Below are 25,613 nucleotides of genomic sequence, written 5' to 3'. Positions count from 1 at the left end.
AAGAAATGTTTTGCTGATTTTAAAGGTATGTAATTGCTAAATAACTTGTTGAATTGCCATGATTTTTATACTCGTCAGGTGTCCTTTAAATCATTTCTGTTCATTTTAAAAACACATGTAGGACCATTATTACAGCTTTGATTGATGTTTTCACTTGTTATCACTGACAGTTCAACAGCACCTATCACAAATCATCCTTTTGAAACACATCACATCCTTAAAAAGACAAACCCTGACAAATAATTAATAATACAGCAACAACGAACGCAACAAACATGTAGTCTCAACCCATGTTTTTATTTTCTTTTAACAGAGACATCCCTTGTGAATTAAATGCCCCAATACTACCTTATTTCTGTCTCCGTGCTTCAAATTTGTTAGCAGTCAACGTGGCTGCACTCAGCTGCAGAATAATTCTACTGACAAAATACAAATTGACTGATGATTCAAATCACTATCATTTAGTGGGAAGCCCGGAGGATTTCCGTCTTTCTGTTTGGCTGTTTCAAGCCTGTATTTTGTGCTCCTCCATTTGGTTTTCTGCTTTGTGTGATTTGTTTGGACTGTTACTTTGAAATGGAAAACTCCAAAAACCATAAAAGAATTTGTCTTCATTCGGTCACACTCATCCAGCCTTAATCTGGCCCTACTATATACATTCAGGTCATATTAATCCCTTAGTCTGTGACTGGCACTGACTGCCTCCATTACAGTAATTAAGCATAATTTCATCATCAGATATGATGAAAAAATGAAATCTTAAAAAAAGACAAATGTCACAGAAAAGAAACCTGTTGTTCACTGAACCCTGTTGTACACTGAACCCCTAACTGTTCCCCTGGTGTGGTCAACAGCATTCCTACTGCTTATGGTTCATTCATGATGGGTTAATTGCAGAGAATGAATTTCCCCACGAGAGATTAATAGAGTATAAATTATTATTATTACGAATACTGATTCCCAGTCCAGTGTGAGAATAAAATTCATACATATCGAATTCAAAGAATGTATATGTTAATTATAACTATGCAACTATAGTTGAAATATCTATGTGTTCTATCTATATATTACAATTTATGACCCTTTCAGCAGTAAATTATGCCCCAAGGGAAAAAATTCTTCCATCTGTGTATCAAAGTAGGTTGATTTAATCAACTTACTTTAATCATAATTTAATTTAATCTTTGGTCTCTGCATGTAAATATTAATCAGCCCTGATAAATTTAATCAGGACAGCCAAAGAGGTAATTCCATATGCTGTGACTCTCAAAAAAAAAATGTACCATGTTACCATGCGTTACCGTGACTAAAATCTTTTTTATTCAATATGTTTTAAGAAGTCACAAAAGAAATAGGCCATTATTTCTGCCTTCCTCCCCTGATGCATGAAACACGCTGTCCAGCCTAGCTGGGAGATGATAATGTAATACTCCAAATGGTCATCAATTACACACTGATTTAAGGATAATTAATGGCAAGAGAGTTAAGACAGAAAGGTCAGTTGTACATCACCTCCATTCTGCTTGCTGTTAGCAGTCACATCACACCTGATAACACCTCATCCATATTAACAAAATATAGGAAACACCTCTCCATATAAGCCAGTGCAATGAAGTCACATATAACAGTCTCCAAAATTACCATTAAAATAAAACAAAGTCAATATGAGACAAGTGTCTTTGTGTATTCTGTTCGGTTCACCAACATGCCTTCATTTTTGCAGAAAGTCACTGTGGAGGACAGGGTTTAAATTCAACTCGGGCCCCACGATTCTATGTTTTTCCTCAATCTTTAGCTGCAATTGGATGTACCACCACCAAATTAGGAAAGCGCTTAATTAGACACACATAAAATAACAACTGCCATGAGCCTGAATGTAGGGTAGGTTGGTTTGTCCATATCAGCCAAAAACACATTTTGCTTGAATATAAATTATATCTCGCAATGAGAGATTGAGTTTTATGTGTGTGCATACTGCTAGCCCTACTCAGTACAGGTCACTTAATTGCTTGTCGATTCATTTTTCTTTTTACTGATTACACAATCCATAAAAATACAACTATTTTTGCGGTTTAGATTTAAGTGTATTTTTTAGCAGAATTCAATTTGTGAGTGAATGCTCACCCTAATTATTTTCTATAAGGTATAGTTAAACCATAAAATTGCTCCAGTTCCTAGTCAGTTGACTCTGTAGTTTAGGAAAAAAACTAACAACACTGTGGTGGCTGATTGAGTCAGCTGATTTCATAGTAATTTTTCACCAAGTAGATAGCACTAACCGTTGTGACTGGGGACAAGGTTTTGTAACATTACCTGTTCGAGAAAGGGGGTTCCTGAGTAACTGTCATATTGATACAAAATCTGTGCAAAATCACGGACGAGATCTGTTTTCATTGCAGTTAAAAAGTTACAGAGGTCAGTGAGATTTTTGTCACGCTAAAATCAACATGGACCTAGAAATTTCATTACTGTGTATTTTTTGTTTATTGTTTACTATCAAATAATGGCTGAGCAAGCGTGGAGAGAGATTTGTACAGTCTTGTAATATTAAGTGAGTGTTCCTGAATTTTGTAACCCCCAATATCATTTATATGCACAATAATCAAATAGCTGGTATCACAGATTTGGATGAGAGTGCAGAATCGAGGATGCAAATTTAACACTTGTATTTTTGTTTAAGCAGCTTCAGCCAAACTTATCAAATCTATTTCTTATTGTTGAACACTGTTGGTTTAGCTGGTTTAAATAAAAATTTTCAGATGTGGAAGTTTTAATTTCACTATACAAATGCTCTTAACACATCAACAAAGGCTTGGCACTTGAGAGCAGATTGGTGAAAAATAAAATAAAAAACAAAAAAGTAATTGATGTGCAATATAACTTATGGCTTTTGTACATAAACCCTTTTTTCAGAAATTACTTGCAAACCTGGCACTTCCTATATTTCCATTGTAAAAAGCACTCATATGAGCAAATAAGAGCAGTGTCTTTATGCAAAGCCCGTGTTATAAATGACAGCAGGGCAAGCCACAGCGAGTGTATGTGTGTGTGTCTATTAAGAGTTATAAAACTGACAGGAGAACACTGGGCTATGGCTGACTCTCCAGATTATGAACACTGTTTACGCCTGAGAGGGGCTCTTCAATGTATTTGGGAAGAACTCGGGCAATCTCAGGTGTGCAATGCATGTATTGAAAGGACCAAGAGTACTGGTTAAAATACCTTTGTGGCTGAGTGGGGGTTGCGAAAGCAATTTGTTTGGTCAGGAGATTAGCAATGAGTTGTACAAACAAACCACCTTACATTTTTTGAATTTGAGTTGTAAAGGTTGGGTCAACACAAACTTTCAAAAAATGCAAGAGAAGGGATTTGATCCACTTACTGCATGGCTGATCCATTCATTTGTATCACAATTATAAGAGATAAATAACAGGATGGCCTTGACCCCTAACTGTCACCATCCGTATTCGGGAAAGACCCCTGAATACGCCCACTTCCACCATCTGGTGCTGCTATTGGCTGCATCTGGAAAACGGATCACAGAGAGGCCACAAGGAACAACTAACAACGTCATTCAGCCTTTCCAGAAAGACAGGAAGCCGGTCAGTGTGTGTGTGTGTGTGTGTGTGTGTGTGTGTGTGTGTGTGTGTATGTGTGTGTGTGATAAGTTATAGCTTGTTCCACGTTGAAGCAGCCGGGAAAGAGAATGTATTTTCGAAGGTCAGCAGTGTCTTTGGTAATGTCACACATCAGACAGTGTCCTAGGTCCAGGAGAAAATAAAACATGCACCCAAAACACCAGCCAACAACATGTGCTTTTTAACAAATTATTAAAAAAATATAGATAGAATATAGATTTCACAGGTGTTATTAAGTAAGAGGCAAATCTAGAGCACAGTATATAGAAAAACTCATAACATATTCAGTAAAGTATCTATTCAGACACACTTTGAAAAGGCCACAGTTTCAGTGACAGCAGCAGACAAAAGGCATTCCATTGCTTGCTCTAATTTAAACTCTGCTGCCAGCCATAATTACCAAGTCCTAAACAAACACAGCTAAACATAGGCACACACTCTCCCACTCAGCAGGAAACACACTCACAGTGACTGCACCCACTATAGCTCCATACTGACTCAGGTTACTTACCATCATGAAATGCATTCACTCTATAAATTCACATAAGTTACAGTGCTAAGTGTGTGTGGTGTAGCACTGTGGTCACTGGGTTTTTAGGCCCGATTCCAATTTCACTTCCTTGGCCAAGACCCAAATATTGGAGACCCATGAAAAGCTTGCCCTTTTGCAACAAGTTAATACTAGTAGGGTTTGAAATTTGCACTTTAAGCTGAACAGTCATACACATTTTTTGGCTCTGATGCACATCATTGTCAAATCTTTTTATCCATCAACTTTATCCAACTGCAGTAACTTCAGAATACTGCAAAAGGGTTTTAGTCCTGGAATTAGTAAAGCGAGTAGAAGACTCAGTACTATAAAAGATTTAACCTAAAAAAGTAAACATACAGAGCACAAAGTAGAGGGCTATATATAAAAGGGAAGTAGAGTGAAAAAAAAAATCCCTAAACCACCACATCAACTGAAAGAATTACGAAGGCAGCTCAAACATGTTAGTCTTGAGTCTGTCACAAATACAGTGTCAGAGACAGATTCCTGGTTGCTCTTGGCAGGTTAATGTTACATAGAGATTGCACTGGATGTTTTTTCAACAATTGTAAAACTTTAATGCTGCAAGAGGCTAGCTAACACAGAGCTTTTCATTAAAATATATAATTGTTGATCTTTTGCATTTTTAGCAATGTAGTGCTTCTGTTACATTTTGTGTAATCTTTGAAACGAGGTTATGATCAGAAATAGTTTTGGTTCTATTCAGGTCCACTATTTTAGAATCTGGTATCTTATGGAAAGTGAATGATTTCAAGATTACTGCTCATAAGCAAAATCTTAATGGAGAAAATAAATAGGCCTCTTACTTCCAGATCCAGTATATTCGGTCTGATCATTCTTGAGATCTTCATTAGATGCAGCTTAAATAAATTTGGAATTCAACTATGACATAAACTGCACACTGATTATTAGCTTTGTGCATCTAAATGTGATTTCTCTGAAGCTCAGCTGATACTTAAGATTAACGATTAACGATGTAAGATTAACGATTGGAAATCCCTGCACCAAAATTTTTCTGCAGCGCTTTACCAATGTTAATAGAAAATCATGGTCGTCAAGGTTGCTGCCCGTGTTTTATACAACCCTTAGTGTTAGTTAGTGCTAGGCAGATTGTGACATTACTGACAGTATGAATGAGATGAATTTTGAAGATGGTGATATCAAAGGTGACATTATTCAGGATGCAGGACTCTTCAGGCATCAGTAAATCAGTAACTGGGATCCATGTTGACAGCAAGTTGACTTCATTGACCTTGAGAGGCTGGATAGTCAAAGAGAAGGTGGGTCACAAGGTGGAGGGCAGGGGTGAAACTCTACACCATGGATGTTTGCATTGTGCATCTGTCTTGTTCTCAAGACTATTCAAATCTGAGTGAGAATGCATAAGGATGGAATCAATACTAGATTGATTGAATATCGTAGCAGATCTTTTTATCTGCAATGCATATTTCCTTTAGAATCACGACACTGTTTGATGACAACTCGTATTGTTTTAGAAAATTGTTTATTCAGTTATTGATTAAAAAAGCTAATTTGCTAAGCAAACTGATCAATTCAGATTCATGGTAAAATGTCATGAACAAACCTAAAACCAATGGGAATCTCTAAAAATCTGCAAGAGCCTGCTGCAAGATATTACCCGACAAAATCAGCGGTAAAATTAGCCAAAATCAGCAAACGACCTCAGAATGGAATTAAACTTGATCCCATTACATGGGGAAGGCACTCATGTCTTTGTGTTGTGTACCTACAATAAATTGTAATTCTCATACCCAAGAATACCTGTATGGTGGTATCTACAAAGCCCAAAACAAAGTGGCAGCTAAAAAGTCTAATTTTTCCCTGATCATTGAAATATTTTTTATTTCCTTCTTTTGGTTTTCTCTGTGACCGCAGTGGGACACGCTTGTGGAACATTGATCTATTCAGATGACAAAGTGGAGAAAATGAAGCTATTTAAATCCACTAAAGTGTTACTTCAAAGCATTAAGGAATGTGTGTGATACACAGATTGTGAGCAAATATGACAGCAATCCACCAGAAGCTGCTGTCACAGTACTGATTCCTGAGGTTTGCAGACAGAGTGGGGAGCAGTGGCCAAGGACAGAGGAGGCTGTGTGGAGGAAATTCTCAGAGGGTGGGGGGACAAATGAGAGGATGCTGGTGTTGCAAACAGGAAGAAAGACAAAAGCTCTACTTAACAAAAAATGTTCAATTGATAGAGAAACTAGACTTGGGTTTTACCCACAGATCTAGATATTCAGGCAGACATGGGACTCTTGGCTGAATCTTTAAAGTTGAAGGGTTCATTCTTTTGTGGCTTGTATATTAGCACATTTTGCTTGAATGTAAATTATATTTTGAAATGAGAGATTGAGTTTTAGGTGTGTACATACTGCTACCCCTACTCATTTTTTAAGACTGCATTCACCAGAATTGTTACATTTCAAATGAGTTTTTGGAAATGATTTCAAATTTGGTCTTTAGGAACTTCTGCACATTATTTGTATGGATTTCATGAAAATTATGATGACGTTCTGATTGTGAAAATAATCAACTTCATCTTGTTGGAGGGGAACGTAACAACCAGTTCACGGAAAAATGCAAAACCTAAAACAATGAGCCTACAGTTTTTAAAATGCATGAAATATGTTTACATCAACAAAATATCTATATGTGTTCACGTGGCACACTCACATGTTAAAAATTGACACGTATTATTTGTAACATCAGTTTTCTGATCATGTGTATTCACCCTTGTAACAGTCAAAATTAAACTAATACATTCCACTGTCCAAACATTAAAATGGCTTTGAATATAAATAATACCTGGATGGACATTGAACAGCATGTCATCTTTATGCAACTGGATTCTTCTTAACCAATTGCTATTTTCATTGCCCTAACATTACTATTTGAAACTTTAGATGAATATTCACATTTCTTATCTGACAAGTACAAAGGTCCAGAGGTGGATCTGGTGGACAAAACTGAATAAGGTTTGGACAAATATAACAAATAAAACTGGAGACTGAAGCGGCAACACTCGAATTCAGCAAGATTCCGGATGTGTTTTTTTATCACCCTTTGCCCCTCAGTCACATTGCTCTCAGTATTTTGAAAATGTTGAGTGGGTGAAGTGGAACAGAGAACATTATGGTGTGTTGGCATCCCTTCTCCAGTGTTTTATATTATCTCTATTCACAGGCCATCAGGAGGCAATATTAATTAACACCGGTTTATTTCCAGGGGCTTGGGGCTGGTTCAATGATAAATCAGAAATGAGAAAGTTATTTATTACATTGTAAGAGCTGTGGTTTGTAGCCACCCCTCAGTAACATGGAAACACATGGTTTTGTGTTAATCACAATTAATTCGTTTTGTGTTACTTTGAAACAATGTAATTGATTTCCAAACAGTAAAACGTGAGTTTTGCTGTATTGCTAGAAATACCAATGTAAAAAACTAACAAAATAAACTTTTAGAGAATTAAAGAATTGGCCTTTATGGGGGCACCCTTTGTGGGGGCAGCATGGCTTAGGGCCTTAGAGTGGTCATCCTTGGACCCTGATTCATTGTCTGCGCTCCTCTTAGCCAGTCAAAGTGTTGTTTAGCAAGACACTGAACACATAACTGTTCCCTTGGCATCGCGCATTAGCTGCCTTCTGCTCATGATTCATCCATCACGGGTTAAATGCAGTGGTCAAATTTTGCTGTGCTGTATGTACTGGATATGGCATTACAAGGTATTTCTTTCTTCTGTATTGAGGAATACAATAAAGAAGGAATCAATATATTGCTATGTATTGATAAATATAGGAAAAGGAAAGAGCATCTGCCAACGGTCATCAGCGTTTTTGAAATATTGATTAATACTATTATGACCCCATCGCACTTAAATTACTTCAAAACTGAAAAGTAAGTGTGGTGTGTCATCATCATGAAAACAGTTTTCTCTGAACAAGCTATATACATTGCTGCAGTCTACTTAACTGATTTGTGTGCTTGCATGCATGCCTATGTGTGTTTGTGCAAATGTAAGTGTGTGTGTGTGTTGTGTGTGTGTGTGTGTGTGTGTGTGTGTGTGTGTGTGTGTGTGTTGCAAATGTTTCTGTGTTTACATGGAAGAGGGGTCACTGAGGCCAGTAAAGCAGACTCAGCTTGATGAAAAGGAGGGCTGAAATGTCAGAGGTGAGGATGGAGGCAAAAAAATTAAGCAGTGAGTGGTGTAAAGAGGGAGTTAAAGATATAGGGGTGTAATGAGAGAGGACAGAGAAAGACAAGGAAATGTGACATACACATGAAGACGTGAGAGGTGAGGACAGATGGAGGGAAAAGGGAGTGGCTTGGTATGGGGGCAGAGATGAAAGAGTCTGAGGGGGAGGATGAGGGTTGAGGCAGGAGAGGGAGCGTCATGGGTGAGAGGAGGGGGGAGTGAGAAGGCAGTGTGTGAGGAAGGAGAGTGTGTGTAATGAACATGTGAGTGGGAAAGAGAAAGGGAGTGTGAGGAGTGATACAGACACATAAAATACTTTTGACTACTCAGGGTCACGGGTGATACCTATCCCAGCTGCCATCGGACGAGAAGCGGGGTACACCCTGGACTGGTCACCAGTCAATCTCAGGGCCACATAAAGAGACACATTCCCATTCCCAGACAACCATTCACACCCGGAGTAAACCCACGCAGACACAGGGAGAACATTTAAACTCCACACAGAAAGGCCCCCTGTCAGAATTGAACCACTGGGCCGCCAGGTGTAGCTCCCTATTCAGAAAGAAAATTAAAATTAATTGATTAATCAATCAATCAATCATTAAATCCATTGTGATATTAAGTATATGTTGGAATATATCACTGAGGAGCCCCAAATTGAAGATAACTAACTTAGCTGACTGAGATGTCCAGATATATTGAGAAAGAATGCCTTTATGATAGAAGTGTCAACATGCAATGATGACAGTACACAATTAATGGCAATACCAACTGTAAGAACTGAATACGTACTAAAAGACTTTGTCACAGGATGTTAGTTGAGTGTCCTGAATATGTCACTGGAGACAATTGCAGAATTTGGTTTCATTGTTTTGTTAAAGTGTTGTACCTGTTTGCTCATTTCTTTCCTTTGTAAATTTGCTTAATTGTTTTTAGAACAAGTTGAATATCAATTGATGATTTTAAAATCCTTGAGAAATGTCCTAAAATTGAAGAAGTTGCATTCAACAGTTAGCAAACGAACAACTTCCAAAATCCAGGAAAAAAAAGCACTGAACTAAAAATCAGTGCAAAAATTGCTAAAATATAGGACGGAACCAACTCAAAATGTATGAAAATATAGATCAAATTAACTAAAATTTGCAAATATTATTCATATAATCAGCTAAAAACCAGGGGGCACAATCCAAACAGAGGGCAGGAAAATCAATACAGTAATGAGGGGGGGAAGTGCCAAGTAACACAATATCTCTCTGTGTCCAACACTGCACAGCCTCATTAACAAAAGAGAGACCTCTGATCATCAAAGCTAATGTGACTGAATGATTTCTTGCTGCTTACAATTACCAATTACCTCCTTAAAATCATATTTACTTCAAACTGCTATGGTTGAACAAAGAGACAGACTATTGTCTCTGAAGTTACAGCAAAGTTTGCCTACAAAAGAGACTTGACCGAAATGTCCCAATGAGGTACCATCTTAAATGAGCCATGGTTGCACGAGAATTCAACATGCATTCTAAATAAAGACACAGGTAATTGTTTAAAAAATGTTCATGTCCTCAATAGTTAAATTTGTGTCTAAACAATGTCTAAATTTGATCTTTTTTTAACCTTAATTTGGTTTTCAAAATGTTCATGATTGTCAAAATGTTCATTTTATTTTTTAAATATTTTAAAGTATTTAAAATTAACTCAAAGACAGAAAAAAAATCTAAATTTAAAAAAAAAATGAACAGATTTAAAAATCAGCAAGAAATCACTTGCAATTTTTATAAATGACCAAAAAAAAGGAATGGTATTACCAGAGGATTGTCTTCAAAGCTTCACTTGAAAATTACAGCAGAATAAGGTGAAAGGGATCAAGAAAATAATGCAAAATCTTGAATTAATTTCTTAAAACTAGACTTAACAAGAGTAGGGGGCGTCTACAACCTGGACCGGGGACAATGTATCACTAGGGAATATAACCACCATTATAAATCTTAAGTAAGGCATCAAATATATTGCTAAATGCATTGTAATGTTTTCTCAAATCACACGTGATGTAACCTGTCGTGAATTAAAATCAGGACGAAGAGTTTGCAATGTATATCAAAATATAGTCATCATCATTATTATTTTTACCCATTTCTAAATCCAAGAATCTTGTTATTCCACAATCCCCATTGTATTTGTAAACAAAACTATCTCACCATACACACGTCCGATGTGCAAAACAAACATTAACACACAAGTGTGCATTTATTTACACAATACCATAGCAACAACAAAAGACTGTAAATGCATGCAACATGTGGCACTTTCTGTCTTTCGCCCTGCAGTAGTCTCAGATGAGCTACACTGAATCAAAGAGAGGAGCCTAGGAAATGTGTGACATTAATCTGACGGCGCTGTGATGGAGGAGCCAACGGTTCCCTCTCCGGTATCACCGGGGTTCCCCTGCTCGGGAAACCCTGCTACACTTCACTCTCTGCTCGTTTACCTCCCCCTGGAAGTTAGAAATGCACAAAGGCGCGTTCAACTTTTCAAAACGCCAATTAATTGATCGATAAGCCCGACTGTGTAAAGTTCAATTTTCTTTTTTTTTCACGCAACTGAAAGAGCAGATGTGGAGAAACCCGGCTAAGCTAACTCTTCCCTCACGCTGCGTTATAAAATAGATCCATTTTGTTGGGAATAAAGAGTCAAGACACAAATGAAGGGGGAAGGAAAGAGGAGAAAAAGAAGATGATGATGATGTTTGTGTCATTTGACACTTGAGTGTCTAAAAGGGTCAGTCAAACCGTAAGCCACTATAATAACAAAAGCAGGAGGGACGTACCGGACGGTGAACGGGGGTAACGGCCGCCGTTAGTCGCCCCTGTGATGTGTGTTTGAGTCCCGGTGAAAAAGCCGAGGTTTCCTCAGAACAGTGAGCCAAACCAGAGTCCGCCGCTCGCTTTCTCGCTGCTATTTTTTTCCACTAGTCTGGAAACGTCGACCCCGCTGAAGAGAGATAACGGGCGGATCTCCAAGGTGTTAGACAGCTGCGTGGACCAATCGGCTGGTGACAGTCTACCACAGCAAGCCAATAAGGACAGGTTACTATCGAACAGGCGTGCGGTGATTGGCTGCCTGATAAGAGACCACCCAGTTGAAACATTTCAGCACTGGGAGCAAATGCTGCTGCTGGAATGTGATCCTTTTTGCACTTTGACTCAATTTTCACTGTCCAACCTATTTGTTTTAGCGCACATTTATATTTCCAGACTGTCTGCTGGATCGGGGACGCAAGCAGGTAGCACATGAAGAGACAACCGTATTACAATTAATTAAGCCGCTGGGAAATATTCGTGGAAGAAAAAAGCCCTTTGAATTTTTTAATCAGATCACTAATTCTGTGCAGACATTGACTGAATATACATTAAAACACATGCAGATAATCAAAAATGCCAAACGATAAGGTCGAATAGTCACTGAAAAAATAACATAAGAAATATGTAGGCATGGCAGTAAAATTTTGAAATATTAGAGCTAAGAGAGAAAGAAAGCTAGAAAGAAAGAAACACCTGAAAAAATCAATATGTGCATGAAAAATGTCTGAAAAATAGCACTTAAGTATAGATAAAAATAACATTACCAGATTACTGATTGCATGCAAAAAATGAACTACAAGTCTTTGTACAACATTCTAATAAATTGATTACTGCATTGGACCCACTTTAGATCCATTCAATTTGTACCATGTTCATTGGTTTGCCACATTTTTCTGCAGGCTAAATTTTTGGATTAATGGATTTCTAGTCTTATATTGTCCTGAAACAATTGTATGTATACAAAATAACGATTACATACAATATTATTAGTACAGGCTCAACTATATATATCTTACACTCGGAATGAAATGCCAATACATTTTTTAAGACTGGAGGAAACGCTTGCTGAAACACTGATGCCCTCTGGTGGCAGCATCTTTGGCACTCTAAAAGTTCTGTTCCATAACAGTTCTGCTGTAGGTCTCTAAATAGGTCACGGTCTGGTAAACCTGCTGTGTGGAACTATTGGTGATAGTTTGAGTCATTTTGAAACAAGATTAGTTAACTATAGCTGTCACAAGTATAGACGTTAAATGTGATCATTAAAATGAAACAAAACTCAACAACTGATTCAGTGATTCAGATTTCAAAAATCTTTTCCTGAGAACAAGGAAACCTGGATTCTTAGGCCTGGTTTTTAATCCAGCCATGGTAACTGTCACTGAATTTTTCTCAGGCTAGCGGTTTGATAGTCTTTTATTTAGGAGTAAGTGCGAGGTTTCCTCTCACGGCATCTTCCTCTTCTCCTTTCGGCTTTTCCCTTCAGGGCTCACCACAGTGAATCAACCTTCACCATCTAAACCTATTCTCTTTATCCTCCTCTCTCACACCATCTACTTTCATATCCTCCTCACTACGTCCATGTCAGTACCATGATAGTACAACTTAAAGCCTGCTCCTAAGCTTCTATCCTTGCTACCTGTCCACCAGGTCTCCTGAACACACAGTATATCCACTTTCCTTCGCTGCACCCTGGTGACCACTTGTCTACCTTTTCCTGTCATAGTTCCAATATTCAAAATCCCTACTCTCAGTCCCAGTCTCAGCTCCTCCTCTCCTTCTTTGACCTACAGTGGCCCAATTTCCATTGGTTCCCTGTAGGTCATCAATGACGGTACCAATGACGGTCGTTGTGAACCAGGGCCTCAACCGGTGGTTTGATGCGGTAATTATGGTTGATTTGCATGTTTGGTTTTGGCAAAAGTTTTACGCCGGATGCCCTTACTGACGAAACCCTCTGCATTTATCCCCCCCCGAGGCTGGCTCACAGAGACACCGGCCAGTGCCGCCCTGAGGCTGCATTGCTTCCTCTCATGGGATGACATAATTAAATTAAAATAAACTTGTTAAAAGATCCCTGATGCGTCATATTTTCTGATATACTACTTTGCTTTTCATAGAAGTGCTTGCTACTTTTATACTTATACTTAAACATATTTTTGGGGGGTCAAATACTTGAAGGTAACAGACAATACCTTGGTGACACATCAATGAGTGTCTTATTGATTTCTTTTTTGGTCCTTTCTCATTTTCATGATCTTTTAAATTGAATTTGTAAATACTGTCTCTCTATCACTATTGCTATGTGGACCACATTAATCCATACCCCTTTCCCACCATACCACCCACAACCACTACCCTAGTGCCTTTGCCTCTGCATTAGACTGAACTTTCTTAGATGGCTGGAGTTAATTCTTTAGGCTGAGATTCCAAATTGTTGTGTCAGGGTTTTCTCAGCCATGTTGCTCATCAGTATCAGTTACACAGACGGCTTGATGAGAAAATGGAACGAGTGGCCCTGAGCCAGAACAGCCTCCCTGCTGATGCTTATTGGGCAAAAAACCTAAATTCAACTTTAACATTGAGGGTCCTTTTGAATTTAAACCAGCATTGGATACACCTTTTGCATCTTTTTATTTTGTAATTTAGAATTTACTGATTTTTAAACATGTTTAGATGATTTCTTGCTCACATTGAAATAGTATTAATCTGAATTCTGAGGTAATTTCTTTGTAATTGTTATGAGATTTTTTTCAGTTGGTCTTTTTAAAGAGTTGGTCTCTAAAAAAATATCTCTTTCTCTCTCTCTCTCTCTCTCTCTCTCTCTCTCTTTATATATATATATATATATATATATATATATATATATATATTTATATAGACATTCACGCATTCATACACATATACACACACACACGCATACGCGTTCACGTGCGCGCACACACACACACGGTATGTGCCTTTCTTGTAAATTTGAGAAATAAGTTATTTTGACATGACAAAAGTTAATGGGGCCCTACAAATACCCGCGTAGTTTTGCCTGTTGGATCTTATCCCCTCTGTTTGGACATGATGATAAAGCCATAATAATAATGAGGTTTGTTTCCTCCATTAGGTTCCAAATGCCGACAGTAAGTCTGAGTTAAATTAAAAAGGATCCTTGTCTTTATCATTCAGGGAGCAGAAAAGAGACAGCAAAGTAGCAAACATTTAGGTGAATAATGCAGGTGGAATACATGAGACAGTGGTAAGTCAACTAAAATATTGTTATATTAAAGAAACTCCAAACTCTTATTGGACAGAGTGTGTAACACACTACAATTAAGAGCGTGACGTTGGATGTCAAGTGTCTTGTTTTGCTTCCCCTCTGACGTCCCGGAAAACAGGAGCTGCAAGTGTTTGCTTTTGGTTTTGACTTTGGGTAGATCAAGTCACTTATTCTGAAGCCAAAACCAATGCTGCACCAATGCTGCACCTTCAAACACTAATGCTGCACCTTCAAATTAAAATAGCAAAAAAAAAAAAAAAAAAATTGGCGTAGTACATATAGTATAGAACGGTGACGATCGAAGTATGTATTTGAATAATCACCGTAATAATTATTTCCTGTCATACCATATTTTGATTACTTGATGATAATTCAAGAAATGGACAAACATCAAATTGTTATTTTGAAATAGTTGAGGGAAATTCTCAGGCGAAAATAGCACATCTAACATTATGCCTTTTGTTTGAGAGAAAATCAAAACTATTATAAATCATTTAATTTATACCACATTTTAAGGGAATTAAGCAATTTATATACACCTTGTGAGATGATAAAATCTTTGATCTATCAGAAATCGAGGACTTAGTTCCATTCACGCATGGCATGCATTTTATTTTGAAAATACGTAGCCGGATGTAAATTCAATATTTGCTCATTTCAAGCAACTTGTCAACTACCCTGCTTCCATCCACACTGGAAACACAGGTAAATGGTTCATCTCTTTCAACAACGCTTGTTTCAGCAACATTGTGACGTCTTGGTTTAAGATCGAGGTAGTATGGCACGCCACATTTAGTCTGATTGTATAGCTTTATCCTATATGACAACACACGGGGAATTGGACGAAGTAACAAGTTCACTTTTAGTGTTAGCCAGTGGGGTTAGCAACCAACTCGCCTGTTAGCTGTTAGCGCAGGATTAGCGCTTCTATCAATAGGAAACTAATAGAAGCTGCCGTTTGAAATGTGCTTTACATCACCAAGGCCAACGTGTGGTGTTTATTCAGCATCACGTTTCTATCGGAGTTAACACCTGGTCTGTTTGACGTTAGCGTGAAATGTGACGCTTAGAAATGGAAACCCTTGCCGTTGCTCTTAGCTAACATGACCGGGGATCCGAACGCGCCGTTCCAACCTGACTTGATTTGACGTCGCACCACATCCCTCTGACCACGCTTATGTGTTGATCTACGGGGACACATCGATAAAACAACAGTGACTAATCCCAGTTTACACCTGCTTTACTGACGATCGCAGGAATTGCTTCGCATCCGTGTGGTTTTTCAACTTTTCGAAGTTAGGCGACGGCACTTCCTCCTATTACGAGTCGATTCCTATTCTTAACCATCGCTTAGTAGATACAAAATCCAACGTAATACCATGCAGCTTACTGTTAAACCAAATGAACGCTCTTTTGTTTCCCTGCCGTTAAAGCACAGTAGTCGAACACGTCGAATGCTGATGTCGCAGCCCGTATTGAAGGGAAAGTTAGCTTGCCAGTTACCTGGCTATTGTGTGGGTCTCATCATACAACTGTTAAGTCGTTTTTCCTTTTTCGCAATCTGTATTTCAACGAGTTTGCACTGACAGTTTCAGGCAGCTTGCGTTGTTTTTAACCACGCTGCTTGACATCGAGATGCTATTCGGTCAGAATTCCTAGTGTTGTCTAAATGAATGTGTACAGATCAGGGGTGGATTGAGCCTATGCGTAGATAGATTGGTAGATTTTCACTTATTCAGTCATAAATGTAAAATTGTTTTTTAAGTACCATGAAACTTTTCTAAAAACTTACTAAATTGAAACATTTAAGTAAAATACATGAATGTTTTCAAATGTGATGTGGACCAAAACTGGTCCTTGTCATACTTGAGACCTATTCAATTTATTCATGTTGCTTATCTGATGACTCCCGGGCAGATGTGATATTTATCAATATCAGGAACTGGCTTCTGGCAATGTGAGACTCAGTTTTCTTATACGACCCAGCCAAATTTTAAGAAACCAAATTTGATAAGCTCAAAACCAAACAAGTGGTGGCTGGAGCGTTTGTTCAACAAGAATATTTAATAGGTTGAAGGGGGTGGATAGATGCATTCTGAAACCTTTAACCGGTAAGGAAAGAAACTATACTACTGATTGGGGTGGAGACATTATTGTTGTTTATCTGAAAAGGGAATTTTCTGTACCTAAACACATATTTCCACATAACCTTGTCAGAAATTAATATGCCTTGCAGATAAGAGGTGATTTGTCTTCAGGCAAAGAAACCAAGTTTAGTAACCACAATAAGATTTGGCAATGACCATGACCAGGATGACTGAATCTTCACAGATGCAACCTAATCCTGCCTTAAACTAACCTGGGGAAAATTGTTGTTAAACTTCCCCTTCAGGCAAAAAGTTATTTATTGCTGCTACACTCTACATGTTTCTTTATACCGTGACAGATGTGCGGTCTGCTCATGTTTTTACATACATTTGATGAAAAGTACACTTTCTCTAAGGTCAATGAAAATGGTTGAACCAATTTTAACAATTTACAAAAGGCTCAGAAGTCAACAATGCCTAACAGAAGACAGAAGCTCAACTGGAATATCATTTTTTTTTTTTTCTGTAGAGTTCAGCCGTTCTAACTTTTCAGTGACATTGTCACCACATTCCTCTGTGGCTTTGTTCCACTATTTCTTTCCCTGAACTCTTAACCCTCAAAGCTAGATTACTTTCACCCCAAATACATATCCAGTCACATAGCATGCTGTACCCCAAAAACTACCATTACTCATGTCTTGAAAATTTTAAGTACCCCAAGAGCCTTATGGAATCTTTAGGACTGCCACCACCCCCAAATTGTCCTAAATGTTTCCAATTCCCTTTCCAGACTTAGGTCTCACAGTACAAAATCAGATCTGTATCTGAGTCAGGGACACATTGGAATTGGCCTGAATCAGAATAAAAAAATATCAAGCCTTTTGGTTAATCCTGTAATTTCGACTTGGAGAAAAAAAAACGAAAACATTAACATAGCCAGGGAGATACTTATGTCCTTGCATCTTAGATTACTTTAAGTATCACTGCACACTTTTAGCTGCACTAGCTGCAAAGAGAGGTCGTGTTTGTGGCTGCAGCAGCAAATAGGCCCATTGCTTACGGGACCCATATTTTTTTGTAGATGAGTTGCAATCATGCTGTTCAATTTAATTGTTTGCACTTGATGCATCCTTGATTCCATCATACATGACACACAAGTGGTTGGTCAGTGTGTTTCAGCAAAATCAATAACTGCATTAACCTGGGGGTTATTTGAATAGTTTTAAATACTAAATTAGAAAATCAATTGTATTTCATTAATAAGGTGCTGCACCAAAATTTTGTCAAGTCCACTTCCAGATATTTGATGGATACTAAAACCAATTACTGAACATGTCAGACTTGCCTCCTACAAGAATGTTCTAACTATGACCAAGTGTTTTAAAACATCCTCTGCAGATAATAAAATGATTAAACTTGCAGCTGGAGTCCAAAATGTACAATCCCTTTTGACTTCAGACATCTGTAGTTTTGTCATTGACTCCATCAAAGGGAGGCAACATCATGACTTTTTGCAGGGGGTTGATAAGTCATCAACACTGATGACTAAATAATAACTAATTTATATAAACTGGAATCCATTTAATAATTTGTAAAAGGGTAGGGGGGCTGTTCTAATTAATCATATGTAGTTTTTAACCATGTCAGGTTTACTTTGTATCAACAGCTGACCCCAATGGAGACAGCGGGAGTTTGTGAGCTTGATGTAGCGACTAGAAGAATAGTTGGAGGCAGTGATTCACCCTCTGAGCTGGACAGCCCTTCTCAGGTAAATGCAAGCTTATGTTGAGTGTGTTTTTAATGTTATGCCTCTCAGATTACTTTTACATGTATTGTTTTGCATTGGTAACATATGTCTCTCATAATGACATTTCACCACTTGTACTTCTCTTGTTTTGCTTTTTTTCCTCAATAACATTACGAAACATTTAAGTGAAATTTTAAAATGCAACTTTATACCCTCAAAATGTGTTGAATATTGTCTTCAAACAGCTGTATACTCAAAATGGCTTCATAGAGTTTTCTGGATGTTGTGACAGGAGGAAGTTGCCGAGTTTGGTTTAGGATTGTGCTGTGCCGTGGAAGAAAGAGGAGAGACTCCAGGTAGAGAGGACAGTCCAACGGACCTGGGAGAGGCAGAGCTGGACCCTGGAGGAGATGCTAAGACTGCAGAGGACAATGCTTTTGGTAGGAACCTAGCCACTTTTCATTAGGATCATTGTGTATCATTTGTGGTCTTGCTTTCTCAACAACAGTCGAACAGTTGAATCAGTCCTCAGTTGCAATCTTAGTTGGTTTTCACACATATTGAATGCAATAGCAGATGCTGAAGACCTCTCAGGTCATGAAAGAGGTGGTCCCAGTCCTGATCAATACTAGCCCATAGTGTAGTTAGCTCGTAATATGCCAACACTTTTTGATGGTTGTTAGATTTTCACCAATTATAGATTGTTGAAACAGGATGTCATCAACCAATTAAAGTTAATGAATGAGTAAATCTTAAATGAAGAATGAGATATTTCAGGGCACTTTTCAAATAGAGCAAGTCAACCACAGGCTTTTTTGGGACCTATTTATTGCTGTAAATAGGGACCTATTTATTGCTCCAGCATCACTGGAGAGGAAACCCCTCTTATTAATAAGAACAAAACCTTTAAATGAATTATCCTTTTCAGGTGACCCTGAAAAATGGAATGTTTGAGCTCTGGAATGTCTGGGGGTTAAGGGTTAAGGCACGAGGATACAAAACTGTCATCAGTTGTACTGTAAGTCAGTAGAGATGAATCATCTTTGCAGGCTGAGATACCTGCAGCTAGCACAGGGTTAAATTACTATCGCTTACTATTAATCAACATAAGACAGCAGCAGCTTAGTCTTAAGTGTTATTGATCTTGCACTTAGCTCTCCTTAGATTCCACTTATGTGGTTTTGGTGTGTGTTCCAGGGAAGGAGGTGGTTCTCTTGATGCAGGCGCTGACCTCCCTCACCACTCCTGAGGAGAAACTGGCTGCTTTGTGCAAGAAATATGCAGACCTGGTAAGATGGAAACCAACAGCCACAAGTTAGGTGACTAAGATTAGCAGCTGCATGTACAGTAGCAAGTGTTTCCCCCCAAGCTGAAGAACGAGTCTGGCCTTGCTGCCGAGTTATCACATTTGACTGTCAACACTTGTTTTCTCCTTTTACTGTTTGTGGAAGAGTTTACAAGATCATGTGGAAAATCCTGTCTGGAACGCAGTTCTGTTGGACAAACCTTTTGCAAGTGTTACTACACATATTCATATTAGCAACCTCTCTGCTCTGCCCTCAGCCCCAGGTGACTCCATGTACATCAAGTGTAGTATTTACAGTTTGTCTGAATTGAAAAAAGTAATAGTTCCAACAACAATCAGAGGCACAAAGCCAATAAGTGAATGTGATCTCAACCCTGCAGAGGGTAAAGACCCTCCACTATCTAAGCTTTGAAGTGGCATTTCTTCAAGTGTCAAGTTCGTTGACAAGGATGATCTAAAATGCAACATTTTGTCCCTGAAATTAGGATGATCAATTTAATTTTAGACAAAAAAAACTTGGAAAGCATTTTTCTGCTAATCAGTGTCCAAAGTTCTTCATTCTCAACCTATACTGAACATGCAAGGTGGAGTGTGTGTCTGCTCTTTTTTTCCACTGTCTTTCATTGTCACATTCAACAGTTACCTCAGTGGTCGCACTTGAGAAGGCTTGCAACAATTCCAGTCAAAGTTGAAAAATGGCAAACTGAGTGGAGTGTTAGCCTGCATCTTACCTCAGAGTCTTTACATCTCTTCAGAGCAAAATAAATCTGACATGGTCTGTCTCTTTTTGTGAGTTGGAGGAGAGCCGCTGCATGCAGAAGCGCCTGAAAGCCCTGCAGAAAAAGCAGTCCCAGATTGTGAAGGAGAAGATCCACCTGCAGGGGGAGCACAGTAAGGCCATTCTGGCCCGCAGCAAGCTGGAGAGCCTCTGCAGGGAGCTGCAGAGACACAACAAAACATTGAAGGTAGGCACATACATTCAACACACTGCCTGGATATTTCAGCTTGTCTGTCTGTCCATTTCAATCACGGGAATGCAAAGTTACAAAAGGACCCAGAAACGTTTTTGTCATTTTATTTTACAATTGTCATTCAATCCAGAAGATGAGCAGATTAAGTATCTTTGGTCAAAGCTCTGCCACCTGACAAACAATCATCATGAAATTCACAAGAAGGAGAAAGAAGCCCTTTATTTTATGACATTCAGCGATGCAAACAGCAAAGCCCCCAGTCAGAGGTTCAGTTTCTTGGTCAGAAACTGGCTGAGAGCCACTTGGGAATCGAATCAGATTCCAAGACAATCGCTGTTAATACCTGAGTCATGCTTTGCCTTGACCATAAAATGGTTTTAGAAGAAATTACACACTGTCCCTCAAACCTGGTGAAAAGTTAAGTCCAGGGGGACTTTTTTGTAACATTATCATGTCCTATTTTTACTACACTGGAACAGAAAGGGCACTAACCCCCCCCCCCCCCCCCCCAAATAGGAGGAGAACGGCCAGCGCTCCAGGGAGTACGAGGAGCAGCGGAAAGAGGCCATGCTGCACTTCCAGATGACCTTGAGTGATATTGAGGTGCAGATGGAACAGCACAGCTCTCACAACACCAAGCTGAGACAGGAGAACATGGAACTTGCTGAGAAGCTTAAGAAGCTCATTGAGCAATACGAACTCCGAGAGGAAGTAAGAGTCTCTAATTTCAGTCAGGATTAGCTCTCAGTGAGCAAGGGCTTACAACATTTTTTTTTCCCCAGAACATGGGCTAATCAGCAGAGAATTACATAACACACCTTTAATTGATGTGTAACATGTGGAACTGTCCCTCCTGCAGCACATCGACAAGGTGTTCAAACACAAGGAGCTGCAGCAGCAACTGATGGACGCCAAGCTGCAGAGAATTACAGAAATGATGAAAGAAGTGGAGGAGAAGCAGCAGAGAGAGAGAGAATTTGTGAGTGCACGATCTTACATAGTAGAGGCACCTTTACCTGTGAGTGTGAGATACTGCAGTGTCTCATCAATGGAGTGTGTGATGCCCTGTTAACTGGGCGTATATCACATCAGTTTGACGTGTATGGGTGTGTGAGGTAATGTGGTGGTGTGATGGATGTGTTTCATGTTTACCTGTCATTGTTAACGGTCTTCTTTTATGTCTCAGCTTTTGAAAGATGCCACTGAGTCCAGACGCAAGTGTGAACTAATGAAGGAGCAAGAAACACAGCTAAAGCAGCAGGTTAGTGTTAGGTGCGGATGCTTACAGACACAAACACAAACGCACACACCCACAGTCAGGGTTTGCCCCAGCCTATATATCATAGTTTCTCAAATAGTGGAGCGATGCCAGGGGGGCGTGTGTGACCCCGGGGAACATGCTTATTTTTGCTTTACTAGAATAAAGTGTACTTGCACATCCCCTATAGGTGGCAGTGGCACTCTCATTGTCAGTATGTGGGCAGAGTATTAGCTGTATAGTGTAGGTCTATTTTTGAGCCAAGCATGCGCACAGAGCACAGAGCAGGAGATATAAGTGCAGTGAACAAACCCTCAAGAGACACCATGGAAAAATATTGAAAGGATGAAAAGGAAGGCGTTGAGCGGTGGAGATAAACGAAAGTCACCCGAAAGCTAAGATGAGGAAATATGACAAAGCGTATATAGTGCTTCAGAAAGACCGGTATGTTCACTGTGAGCTGAGAGTTACAGTGCCATGCTTCAAACCCCGGTTCGAAAAGCTGTGCACTGAAAAATGTGCTCATTGTAGCCATTTATACTGACTTCCTCATTTTGATTAAAAAGAACTCAGCACAAATTGTTTTATTCATTTTTGTTTTGTAGGTTAAGGTGTTTTCTATATTGTGCTCCAGAACTAATGTTGCTGATCAATTTGAATTTATTATTGCTATTTATTGATTTTATTTAATTTTATTTTTCAGTATCAAATAGTTTAGTCGGTCAAAAAATGTTACAGTTAAATAGGGATTTAATTTTTTTAATTTCAGGTAAGTTGATGCACTTTAATCTTTTCTGTTACAGACTAAAAAACTCTTCTAATTGATTTGACTGAGGGGTTTTCTGCCAGGAGCAGTTCTGTTCTAGCATGACTGTGGAGCCGCCATGAGTGTTTGATATCTCACTGACAAAATTAAACCATTTATGATTTGCTAAGTGAATGGTAGGCTCCTGGACGTGTGCACTGTTCACACAAATGTGACATGTATTTCATTTCAAAAGCATACCACTGTTGCATCAGTCTTCATGCCCAGCTCAGTCTTTGGTCAATAACATGTTTTTTTTTGAAAGCTCTGTTGATTGCAATTAAATATTACTGTGCAGTGCTCTTACAGTCATCCTGTTAACCATTCACATTTAGTGTCTTTGAGTTTTGGAGGTGAAATGTGTTGATAAACCACTTTTAAAAAAGTTAAATCACCAACAATAATAAAGCTCTTCTCAGGCAGTTTTATGGGCTGCTCTTTTCTGGTTTTCTTTTAAGAGAAATCCTGGGCTCCACAGTGAATCGTACAGTTATTTTTTTGTTAATCCTATTTAAACAAATTTGGACATAAAATCCGTGTGGTGCATTTCCACAACACAACTCAGTTCTTTTTGCTTTTCCAAAAAGTTCTTTTTTAGTACCTGCTCTGGTGAGGCTCCAAGTGTTGAGCCAATACTAAATAAGTGACGTCAACAGACTGCCTGTCCTGCTTGGCCTGTGAATTTTGTCATTGAGCATGGTGCTGAACACAAGAATCAAACGTGCCATCCAAAGACACTGCAAGAGTCAAAGAGGACTTCATGCTTGCATCGCTTCTGTGTCCCACTTAATGTAGCCTTCTCTGGCCTTCTGCTCTTGTTTTATATGTGACAAAAAGCCATTGACTGAGCCGAAGTACGCCACTGATTCAATGTCCTGTATTGTTTGTGTTTAGTGTCGCGAATAAAACATCACGGTGGTTTTGCCCCTGATGTGCTATGACAATCCTTTCCACATTGGCGAGGTACTATGAAGTAATGGAAAAACACCCAAGTCAAGCTGAGTCATGCTAGATCTGTGAGGAACAGCACCATTAGCAATGCCCAGGATAATGCAACCAAGCTTAGTAGGATTTAATAATCAGAATGTTGCTAAGCGCACCTCTCTGACACGTTTTTTGGTGCATTGCGTGACGTTGCGTTTTATCACTTCCAGCGTCACTGTTTTTTTTATCCATGTCTTTCAGCTCTCCCTCTACATGGACAAGTTTGAAGAGTTCCAGAGCACACTGGCTAAAAGCAACGAGGTGTTCACCACTTTCAGACAAGAAATGGAGAAGGTGAATATCAAGGAGAATCTCTTCCACCCGTCAATGATGGCGTAAATGTAAACTTCTGTCTGTCTTCACCCTGTAGATGACCAAAAAGATCAAGAAACTGGAGAAGGAAACCACGCAGTGGAGAACCAAATGGGAGAGCAACAACCAGGCTCTGCTGCAGATGGCAGAGGAGGTGATTGTGGTTGTGATGTTTGTGTGTTCAAATGTACATGTGCAGTTCTCTTTAGTCCTGGCTGACTTTTAAAAGCGCGGGATTCTTACACATCATGTCAAATCAAATTTGATGTCCTGTACCCATCTGGGTGAATGTGACAAAACATGACTTGTGTGTTTGATAGGACAACTCAGAGACACATGCAAGGGCAAGTTTGATTGGAATTAAAGCATGCGGGATGTATATTTGATATAAGATAGTCTTAAGTGTTTATAAATCCTTGTCTGTGTTTTTGTGTCATTTCTTTGAAGATAATGATCTTGATGACACATTTGTATTGTATAGAAAACGCTGCGTGATGGCCACTTCAAGGCGCTGCAAGGAAAGCTGGAACTGCTTGAGCGGCTGTGTCGGGCCTTGCAGAAGGAGCGCAACGACCTCAACAACCGCCTCAGCCTCCTGCAGGAGCAGGAAGGTCAGGATTCTTTGGCTACGCCCAGAGTCCTGCTTGCCGGGGACGATGAAGAAGAAGAAGAGGAGGAGGAGAGGGATGAGCATGAGGAGGGCTCTGTATCAGATGACAGGGTTGAGACAGAGGGTCTCCACCTAGACCCAAGACCCCCTGAAGAAGAGGCCGCATCGGCTGTCCAAACCACTTCTGCTGGAACTGCACCCAGCCCAACTGAAGAACCTGCTGCCACAATGCAGGACTGAGGCACCCACACTCCATGTGTGTGTGTGCGCGCGTCTGTGTGTGTGTATGAATGTATGTGTGCGTGCGAATGTCTGAAAAGTGGGCGACACACACTTCCAGACTAGGTCCCATAACTAGTCTGAAAAACATCTTCAATGGAGATATGAGATTTTTTTTTTTTTTTTTAAATTCTAGACTTGCCTCTCCAGGTTGCTATGTGGAAAATAAAGCGAAATGTTTGTGATAGTAAAAGAAGAATCATAATTGTTTGATCGGATTCTGCTCTAAAGGTTTGCCCACGTTTCCGTTGGTTGTAATAATTGGCTTTGTGGTGAGCACTTTGTACTCCCTGTTTTCTACCATAACTGTATTTTCATAGGAAATTTCCATGTAATCAGATTAAAGCTGTTCAGAGTCAGTCTGTCTTTGAATGTTTCTATGAATGGTTTCCCCCTGCAGAGTCAGTGTGGTTGAAGTAGTGAGAATGAGGGGCAGCCCTGGTGCCGGGACTCAGGGTAGGTAGATCTGATCACTGTGAAAGTCAAATATAGAAGGATCTTTAGAGATATCTGGAAGTGTCTGAGGATTTAAACTTGTATCTCTAGAGGACATGTGACAGACACAGTCTCAAAAGTCCTTCCCTTAAAGATCACCCAGGACAAGGGACAAAATGGGCACAGATACAACAATAGTAACTGCATGTCATAATGACAGCTCTAACATCACCTAACTGCTCTCAGGAAATATATTTTTTAAATAAGACTGTTAAATGGTTGGCATTTC

At 39.2% G+C, this 25,613-nt stretch overlaps 2 protein-coding genes across 2 annotated transcripts in view; one reads left to right on the top strand and one right to left on the bottom strand.

The window, feature by feature from the left end:
• The window catches only part of ccdc102a (coiled-coil domain containing 102A), a 62,400-nt gene extending 51,032 nt beyond the window's left edge, over nt 1-11,368 (bottom strand). Inside the window, exon 1 of the mRNA XM_086143821.1 lies at nt 11,229-11,368. The gene's annotated coding sequence lies outside the window, so the exon portion shown is untranslated. The remainder of the gene's footprint in view (nt 1-11,228) is intronic.
• Nucleotides 11,369-15,186: 3,818 nt separating this feature from the next.
• txlng (taxilin gamma) lies at nt 15,187-25,248 on the top strand. Its single transcript, XM_086143818.1, has 11 exons — nt 15,187-15,235; nt 18,284-18,385; nt 18,657-18,804; nt 19,562-19,653; nt 20,465-20,635; nt 21,158-21,352; nt 21,501-21,620; nt 21,828-21,902; nt 23,890-23,982; nt 24,059-24,154; nt 24,482-25,248. The coding sequence occupies exons 2-11, from the start codon at nt 18,293-18,295 to the stop codon at nt 24,848-24,850; spliced, it is 1,452 nt and encodes a 483-aa protein (XP_085999944.1). The 5' UTR covers nt 15,187-15,235; nt 18,284-18,292; the 3' UTR covers nt 24,851-25,248.
• Nucleotides 25,249-25,613: the final 365 nt, after the last annotated feature.

This window comes from Fistularia commersonii, chromosome 3 (genome assembly GCF_037954325.1).
Source record: "Fistularia commersonii isolate RoL2024-O1a breed Wild chromosome 3, RoL_Fcom_v1.0, whole genome shotgun sequence".
In the NCBI taxonomy this organism is placed as follows: domain Eukaryota; kingdom Metazoa; phylum Chordata; class Actinopteri; order Syngnathiformes; family Fistulariidae; genus Fistularia; species Fistularia commersonii.
Note: the sequence above shows the minus strand (reverse complement) of the source record. Positions and strands in the feature narration are given on the sequence as shown.